Source organism: Babylonia areolata, chromosome 8 (genome assembly GCF_041734735.1).
Source record: "Babylonia areolata isolate BAREFJ2019XMU chromosome 8, ASM4173473v1, whole genome shotgun sequence".
NCBI classification, from domain to species: domain Eukaryota; kingdom Metazoa; phylum Mollusca; class Gastropoda; order Neogastropoda; family Buccinidae; genus Babylonia; species Babylonia areolata.
In genome coordinates this window covers 40,250,941-40,260,940 of record NC_134883.1, presented here as the reverse complement: position 1 = coordinate 40,260,940, position 10,000 = coordinate 40,250,941, and the positions used below count along the sequence as shown (strand labels likewise).

At 42.9% G+C, this 10,000-nt stretch overlaps 1 protein-coding gene across 1 annotated transcript in view; it reads left to right on the top strand.

The window, feature by feature from the left end:
• LOC143285284 (melatonin receptor type 1B-A-like) overlaps positions 1-4,908 on the top strand; it is a 65,561-nt gene extending 60,653 nt beyond the window's left edge. Inside the window, exons 3-4 of the mRNA XM_076592545.1 lie at positions 2,434-2,865; positions 4,631-4,908. Coding sequence (XP_076448660.1) covers positions 2,434-2,865; positions 4,631-4,908 — 710 coding nt within the window. The remainder of the gene's footprint in view (positions 1-2,433; positions 2,866-4,630) is intronic.
• Positions 4,909-10,000: the final 5,092 nt, after the last annotated feature.

The following is a 10,000-nucleotide window of genomic DNA, read 5'->3' as shown; positions in this document are numbered from 1 at the left end:
TATAGTATAGTCCAATTCGTTGTCTTTGTATCTATGTCGCTGTCTCTCGGTCTCTGTCTCTCTCTGTCTCTCTCTCTCTCTGTTTCTGTCTCTGTCTTTCTCTGTCTTTCTTTGTCTCTTTCTCAATCTCTCTCTCTCTATCTATCTTTTTTTTTCTCTCACAGCCTTTGTCTCTGTCTCTGTTTCTATCTATCTATCTATCTATCTATCTATCTTTTTCTTTCTCTTCCAGTCTCTGTGTCTGTCTCTCTCTGTCTCTGTCTGTCTGTCTGTCTCTCTCTCTCTCTCTCTTTCTTTCTTCCTCTCCCAGTCTCTGTCTCTGTTTTTCTCTCTCTCCCTGTCTCTCTGTCTCTGTCTCTCTCTGTCTTTCTCTTTCTGTGTCTTTTTTTTCTCTCTTTCTATTTGTGTGTGTGTGTGTGTGTGTGTGTGTGTGTGTGTGTGTGTGTGTGTTGTGTGTGTGTGTGTGTGTGTGAGAGAGAGAGAGAGAGAGAGAGAGAGAGAGATTGAAACCTGACCGAATGACGTAGGAAACAAAATGATGAGCGCCTAATGGCAGCTGTCAGCTTAGAGCTTGGTCTCTGACCGAAGGTAGGAGCTATATGAGCATCAGTAATGATATTTGACCGAAGACAGTGCGATGTAAGTACCAATAACAGCCTCAGACCGAAGACAAGCGCTGTAGAGGTATCAAAAACGGTCTCTGTAGAAGTACCGCGAAGATAGACGCTGTAGAGGTATCAATAACGGTCTCTGTAGAAGTACCGCGAAGATAGACGCTGTAGAGGTATCAATAACGGTCTCTGTAGAAGTACCGCGAAGATAGACGCTGTAGAGGTATCAATAACGGTCTCTGTAGAAGTACCGCGAAGATAGACGCTGTAGAGGTATCAACAATAGTCTGCTACCAAAGATAAGCGCTACATGAATATCATTGATGGTGTATGACCGAAGACAAGCGCTATATAAGTATCAATAGTCTCTTTCCGCTTTCCGACGACAGGCGCTATAGGCCTTTTAAAATCTATAGTGGTCTCTGACTGAAGCTATATGAGTGCCAGTAATGATCTCTTAAGAAGATAAGAACTACAGAAGTATTAATAATGCTGTCTGAACGCAAAGATAGGCGTTATAGAAGTATCAATAATGCTGTCTGGACGCAAAGATAGGCGCTATAGAAGTATCAATAATGCTCTCTGAACGCAAAGATAGGCGTTATAGAAGTATCAATAATGCTCTCTGAAGGCAAAGATAGGCGCTATAGAAGTATCAATAATGCTCTCTAAACGGAAAGCTAGGCGCTATAGAAGTATCAATAATGCTCTCTGAAGGCAAAGATAGGCGCTATAGAAGTATCAATGATGCTCTCTGAAGGCAAAGATAGGCGCTATAGAAGTATCAATGATGCTCTCTAAAGGCAAAGATAGGCGCTATAGAAGTATCAATGATGCTCTCTGAAGGCAAAGATAGGCGCTATAGAAGTATCAATGATGCTCTCTGAACGGAAAGCTAGGCGCTATAGAAGCATCAATGACGGTCTGGCCGAAGACAGGCACTGTCCTTCTCCCCCCCCTTGGTCCCTTAGCTCCATGGGGAACCGTCGGGGCACCGCTATGTTGACTCGTGCACTGACCTTCTCCATTCTGGACGATCATGTGTGAGTGCTTGTCTCAGCAAATGTCAGCACTGTTCATTCTTCTTCAATGTTCTAGGCGCTATAGAAATACCAGTCATGGTCGGTGTTAGGGTCGGGTTGGAGTAGGGTGGAGCATGGACAGGTAGGATAGAGGATATGGGTGTAGGAATAGAATCAGGAATTATAAGGATAAGTACATGGCAGATTCCCTTAAAGGCGCGAAGACAGGCGCTATCGAGGTATCAATAACGGTCTGTGACCGCGAAGATAGGCGCTATGGCGGCATCAGTAATGGTATATAAGAATTAATAACGGTCTGTGACCGCGAAGATAGGCGCTATAGCGGTATCAGTAATGGTATATAAGAATTAATAACGGTCTCTGACCGCGAAGATAGGCGCTATAGCGGCATCAGTAATGGCATATAAGAATTAATAACGGTCTCTGACCGCGAAGATAGGCACTATAGCGGTATCAGTAATGGCATATAAGAATTAATAACGGTCTCTGACCGCGAAGATAGGCACTATAGCGGCATCAGTAATGGTATATAAGAATCAATAACGGTCTCTGACCGCGAAGATAGGCGCTGTAGCGGTATCAGTAATGGTATATAAGAATTAATAACGGTCTCTGACCGCGAAGATAGGCGCTGTAGAAGTATTGATAACGGTCTCTGGAGCGTCAGTGAGATGAAAACGGTTCCTCCTGCCCACTTTTCCATGTTTTAGGCGCTGCAGAAGTATCACTAACAGTCTCTGAAGCGTCAATAACGAGATGACGTTAACGTGTTCCCCCAGGGAAGACCCTGGGCTGGCGGTTCTTCGCCGATCATCCGGAGCTCTGCAAGGCGGTGGGCGGCCTGTGCACCGTGTCCTGCGTGGCCTCGCTCATGACCCTGTCCGCCGTCAGCGTCAACCGCTACATCCTCATCTGCTACCAGCGCCTCTACCGCCGCCTCTTCACCCTGCGCACCACCCTCCTCCTCTGCCTCTCCTTCTACCTCGTCGGGCTCCTCTTCGTCGTCCTCAACTTCGCCGGCATCGGCGACCACTCCTTCGACCACCGGACGCTGGAGTGCATCTGGGACCGCATGGCTGATCATCGTTACACGAGGTTCTTCGGGGTGGTGATGGTGCTGCTGCCCATAATTCTGACGGGGTTGTGCTACGCCAGGCTCTACCTGCGTGTCAGGAATTCCAGGCTGAAGGTTCACCACCATCAGCAGCAGAGCTCTGTGGTGGTGAACCAGGGCGGGGAACGCTCTACCACCGCAATGATAACGATGCCCTCCAGCAACAGCCGTCCAGGGTTGGCAGGGCTGCAGGGATCCTTGACTTCCGCTCCAGGCAAGACCATGGTTTACCTCTTCTTCTTTCTTTTCTCTTTCTCTTTTTTTTTTTTTTTTTCTTTCTTTTTTGGGGTCATTTTTTTCTTTCTTTTTTGGTGGATTTTTGTTTTTGTTTTGTTTTGGGTTTGTTTTTGTTGTTGTTGTTGTTGTTCTTTATTCAGGAAATTAATTATTTCAACTTTCGTGATGAAGCTAACAAAACAAATATATTTTAGAGGAATAATGTTTGGAGTGTATTTTGTACTTACTGTCATTCATAAAGGCACAAAAATTTGACTACATATACCTTATATATTTTTTGTTATTCATCTATATTCATGCATATACAATTTATATGAAGTATCAAAAAAGAAAAGAAATATAGAAAAGAAGGAAAAGCGCAAAGAACACATTAAAGGCAACTCTAAAGAAATCAAAGAAAATACACCCACCCACGCACACGCACACGCACGCACACACACACACACACACACACACACACACACACACACACACACACACACACACACACACACACACACACACACACACACACATACACTGCAGTCTACAGCAAAAATGTAAATGGAATTCTATGTGATATTTTTGAACGCTTAAACATGCACATAGCTTCTTAGTGCATATCTATTATCTTTTGTTACTGTTGTTGTTGTTGTTGTCATCATTATTGTTATCAATTAGTTGGTTGGTTAGCTGATTAATCAATTACTTAACTGGCTTGCTAATTGTCGGTTTATTTATTCATTCATACACTTGTTGGTTAAACTGTTAAATTGTTCTAAAACATGTAAAATGCCCTGTATATCAATGTGGTTTTGTGTGATCTCTTTGAAGTAATGTGTTCATGTCTTTTAAGTGTATATGTTTTATTGTCAGCTACACGTCCAAGTGGTAATTTCTCTTGAGACATGATAGGCCTGAAGTTGATTTGACTTGACTTGACTTGACCTGACCTGACCTGACTTGACTTGACCTGAAATGCCCTGACTTGACCTGACCTGAATTTACCTGTCTTGAATTGACCTGATCTGACCTGACTTGACATGTCTTGACTTGACCTCGATTAACCTGATTTGACCTGACCTGACCATACTTAGCTTGACTTCACTTGGCCTGAATTGACCTGACCTGACCTGACCTGACTTGGCCTGAATTGATATGTCTTGACTTTCTCTTACCTGGCCTGGCTTGGCTTGACCTGACCTGACCTGACCTGTCATGACCTGAACACTAACTATAGCCGTGTGGATGATGACCCCCAGGAGGCAGAAACCTGGGGACACGGCAGGACAGCTTCCTGCTGCAGCCCTCCCCGGACAGGCGGAACAACAACAACAACATCAACAACAACAACGACAACGACAACGAGAATCAAACCCAGAACCCAGCACCACCAGACCTCAACCCTCCTTCCCCCAACCACAACCACCACCACCACCACCACCAAAACCACAACCACCACACCGAGGAGCAGAACCTTCAGAACGGAACCAGTCCTCCTACAGGAGAAGACCCCCAGGACTCCAACACACCCTCAGGAGGCAAAACCCTCAACAACAACAACAACAACGACGACGACAGCAACGACACCACCGAGACGACAACAAAAAAGAAGAGGAAGACAGAGAACGAAGAAGGAGGAGAAGGAGGAGAAGGAGGAGGCCGGAAAACGACGACGACGATGAAGCTGGCTCGAACACTGTTCATCATCTACATGGTGTTCTCCGCCTGCTGGCTGCCCTACGCCGTTCTCCTGCTGCTGGAGGACGGGGCTGTGAGGCACCACGCCGTGCACCTGGTCATCGTGGCCTGGGCCCACCTCCACCCTTCGCTCAACTGGCTCGTCTACTACCACACCCACAGCAAGTTCCGCGCAGCCTTCCGCAAGCTGCTGAGACTGGACAGGTGCTGCCGCTGCAAGTGATGGTGTGGTGGTCGTGGTGGTCGTGGTGGTCGTGACTTTTGTGTACTTTTTTTTTTTTTTTCCGGAGGTGGGGTTTGAGGGTTGTGGGGGGTGGGAGGTGGAGGTGGGTGACGAACGTGGACCATCTATCATTGTTACTGTTGTTGCTTTTCTTCTTCTTCTTCTTCTTCTTCTTCTTCTTCTTATTATTATTATTATTATTATTATTATTATTATTATTATTATTATTATTATTAATATTATTGTTGTTGTTGTTGTTATTGTTGTTGTTGTTGCTGCTGTTGTTGTTGTTGTTGCTGCTGTTGTTATCATTCTTATTATTGTCATTATAAATTATTGTTATTATTGTTGTTTTTGTTATCATCATCATTATTATCATTGTTGTTATTATCATCATCATCATCATCATTGTTATTGTTACTTTGTTTTTATCATTATTATCATTAGGCCATAGCTTCTGATGAACGGACCTTGCATTAATACGTACGGCTGCCGGATAGTCCGTCGTGTTCGACTATGACCATCAGAACATCAGAGGAGGCCAGTGCTATCCTGACTATCTGGGCTCGAAGATGATCAGTAGCGGAGAGTGGGGAGTCTCCTGGCTGGAAGTTGATTAATAGTGGAGAGCGGAGAGTCTCTTGGCTGGAAGTTGATCAATAGTGGAGAGTGGAGAGTCTCTTGGCTGGAAGTTGATCAATAGTGGAGAGTCTCTTGGCTGGAAGTTGATCAATTGTGGATAGTGGAGAGTGTCTTGGCTGGAAGTTGATCAATAGTGGAGAGTGGAGAGTCTCTTGGCTGGAAGTTGATCAATAGTGGAGAGTGGAGAGTGGAGAGTCTCTTGGCTGGAAGTTGATCAATAGTGGATAGTGGAGAGTGTCTTGGCTGGAAGTTGATCAATAGTGGAGAGTCTCTTGGCTGGAAGTTGATTAATAGTGGAGAGTCTCTTGGCTGGAAGTTGATTAATAGTGGAGAGTCTCTTGGCTGGAAGTTGATTAATAGTGGAGAGTCTCTTGGCTGGAAGTTGATCAATTGTGGAGAGTCTCTTGGCTGGAAGTTGATCAATTGTGGAGAGTCTCTTGGCTGGAAGTTGATCAATTGTGGAGAGTCTCTTGGCTGGAAGTTGATCAATAGTGGAGAGTCTCTTGGCTGGAAGTTGATTAATAGTGGAGAGTGGAGAGTCTCTTGGCTGGAAGTTGATTAATAGGGGAGAGTGGAGAGTCTCTTGGCTGGAAGTTGATTAATAGTGGAGAGTGGAGAGTCTCTTGGCTGGAAGTTGATTAATAGTGGAGAGTGGAGAGTCTCTTGGCTGGACGTTGATCAATAGGGGAGAGTGGAGAGTCTCTTAGCTTGAAGTAGATTAAAGGCCAACCAGCTACAAAGGCTGTCCAGTACAAAAGAACCAGTGCAATCATGCCTCCTAGTTTGCGAATCATAGTCCTTCGTTCACAAAACACTAAGCTGGAAATGAATTCCCATCGCAGTGGGGTGGAGGGGGGTGGGGCAGGGTGGCGGGGGGGAGGGGTACAATTGATCACACGGCTCTCACTTTGCTGTTGGCCCAACATAAAGCAATCCTCCTCACAGACCAATCTCAAGGCTGGATCAGCACGTTAGCATGTGCTTCTTTTTCTGGTGGTGGTGGTGGTGGTGGTGGTGTTTTTTCCCCCAACATCAGATGTCGTGCAGCGTGTATGGACCAGTCCGCACGCTTTTGACACCTCCCTGATTCTGGAACTGAAACTGGAACAGCCCTATATCCTCTGTGAGACGGTCAAACAGGAGGAGGACAGGCTGGCAGACTTTTTTTTTCCTACCGCTGTGTGGAACTGATGACAGTGAAAATTAATGTCACGGCGACACAGCGTTCAGCAGTATTGTGTCATTCAACAAGGTGATTGTTATCGGGTTGTTGTTGTTGTTGTTGTGTTGTTGTTGTTTTTTCGAGGGAGTGGGGGTGGGGGGTGTTTTGTTTTTGTTTTCTCAAACGAAAACATTCAAATGTGAAAATGAATCCATGAACAAAATGTCTACAATGACCTACTGTGTGTCGAAACATGAAACAAAATGTCTACAATGACCAGTATGTGTGTTGAAACATGAAACAAAATGTCTACAATGACCAGTATGTGTGTTGAAACATGAAACAAAATTAAACACCCTCCTTTCTTTTCTTATTTTTTTTTATTTTTTATTGTTGTGTTTAGTTTGGTGGTTTTTTGTTTGTTTTTGTTGTTGTTTTTTTGCTTTTGTTTTTGTTAAAAGCAGATGTGGTGTAGCGGATATGGAACAGCTCGCACGCTTTGGTGCTTCTTTTTTTAAACTGTGACAAAAACTGAAACAAGTGAAGAAAGAACGTTCCTAAACCATTCATTCCTCTCCGATGAACTGTGCGAATGTTTGATTCGGTGATGTCAATTACCATGATAATCATGCTAACCAGTAATGGTCAATAATCATGATATGTATGTATATCGATGATGTCAGTTACCATGACATGTTAACCAGTAATGGTCAATAATCATGATATGTATGTATATCGATGATGTCAGTTACCATGACATGTTAACCAGTAATGGTCAATAGTAATAATATGTGTGTATGTATATCGGTGATGGTCAGTTACCGTGACATATATAAGTTAATGACGGTTATTTACCATAATGTATATAAATCAGTGACGTTTTAGATACTATCATATGTACATCTGTGGTGGTCAATTACCATTATATGTAAATCAGTTACGATGTGTAAATCTGTCGCTATATGTAAATCAGTTACGATGTGTAAATCCGTTGCTATATGTAAATCAGTTACGATATGTAAATCAGTGGTGGTCAGTTGCCATGATATAAAATCATTTACAATGACATGTTAATCAGCGATTGTGAGTTGCCATGATATGTAAATCTGTGATTGTCAGTTGTCATAATATGTAAATCAGTGACGGTACCATGATATGAAAGTCAGAGACGGTTATTTATCGTTATATGTAAGTCAGTGACGGTTTGTTACCATTTTTGTTACCATTAGTTACCATGAAACAGAATACAGAATACTTTATTATCTCAATAAGAGAAATTCATGTATGGTGTATTTTACGTAAGCAATACACGAAAATCACAGTCACTTAATGTAAACACATAAAAGACATAAAATGCTGAAATGCTAAGTTAATAAGGATTTTTCGTGCAATGATAACAATCATACACATGTAATTACATACTTTCACAGTCATTCATCATAAATACATAAGGATCATAGATACAAAGTCAAGGCTAATCAATCTCAGACAATAATCACACATCAACCAGGGCGATAAGCACAGTGAGAGAACAAATAAAAATATCATACTATAGTTGTTGTTTTTTTAAATGACGTAAATGTAAATCTGTCGCTGATAGTTATCATCATATGTAAACCAGTGACGGCTAGTTACCATTAGTTACCATGATATGTAAATCAGTGACGGTTTGTTACCAAGATATGCTAATTAGTGGTGGTCAGTTACTATGATGTGTTAATCAGTTGCTACATGTGCACAGCGTTGTCAGTCACAATCACGTGTCAATCAGTTTTTAAAAACCTTGTGCACAATATTGTCTGTAGGCAAAGTAGTTTTTCAAAGCAAATTTCTACTGTTGCTGACCCAACGATATTCATCAAAATCGTGGAACACCTGCTACTTTACATAATTCTTGATGTCGTTGTATGTGTATTTTTAACCCCCTTGCACGTCGAACTTCGGTGAAATGAGATGATAATGTGGCTTGAACTTTAAGGACACTTGCCACTTTTTGTCTACTTTTTAACTCACTCAGTACGGCCAGTCCTCTCTTCTCCTCTACACAGACCCTTCGGATGTCCAGTGGGTGTCTGAATGACCCAACCTTTAGCTTCCGTCGTCAGAAGTGTGGTATTCTTTGTCAACATTCACCTCTTCAGTATAAGAGCGTTCCGCTTGCAATATTTTGATGATGGTAATTGGGGTGAAACGCTGTTAGCGTCGTCTCTTTCGCCGTTCGTATGGAGAGAGTTAAGTGACGTCATTGCGTTGTATTGTACCTTGGTGAGTGAGATCATGTGGCTTGAACTTTTAAGGGCATTTACCACTTTTTGTCTACTTTTAAGTGATGTCATTGTATTGTATTTTATGTATTGTTTTGTATTGTATTGTATCGTATTGTATTGTATCGTATCGTATCGTATCGTATTGTATTGTATTGTATTGTATTGTATCGCATTGCATCGCATCGTATCGTATCGTATCGTATCGAATCGAATCGAATCGTATCGTATCGTATCGTATTGTATTGCATTGTATCGTATCGTATCGTATCGTATCGTATCGTATCGTATTGTATCGTATCGTATCGTATCGTATCGTATCGTATCGTATCGTATCGTATCGCATTGCATCGCATCGTATCGTATCGTATCGTATCGTATCGAATCGAATCGAATAGAAACGCATTGCACTGTATTGAGGTCCCAAGAGGAAGGAGAAGTCCAACTAGATCAAGGTGACTGACCTGTAAGCTCAAGTCTTCTCGCAGCGAGGTGACAGCCCTTCACGGACAAGCATGCTCGCCAGCAACGGTCGAGGGGTTAACAGCTTAGCAGCCAAAACTTCAGTTTAACTCACTCAGTACGGCCAGTCCTCTCTTCTCCTCTACACAGAATCCTCGGATGTCCAGTGGGTGTCTTAATGACCCAACCTTTAGCTTCCGTCGTCAGAACTGTGGTATTCTTTGTCAACATTCACCTCTTCAGTATAAGAGCGTTCCGCTTGCAATATTTTGATGATGGTAATTGGGATGAAACGCTGTTAACGTCGTCTCTTTCGCCGTTCGTATGGAGAGAGTTAACTCTTTTTTTCTTCTCTCTCTTTTTTTTAAGATGTTCAGGTGCACTGAAAAATGTTTTTTTGTGTGTGTATATGAAAATACTGGCACTAGAAGACCATTGGAAAGGTGAATTAAGTTGTGTTTTGGACGGGTTTGGGTCGGGGGGGGTGGGCGGGGGGGGTGTTACTGTTCATTTTCCAGAGTGATCTAATTGTCATATTCTGAGGGTTTATCACTGGCTTTTG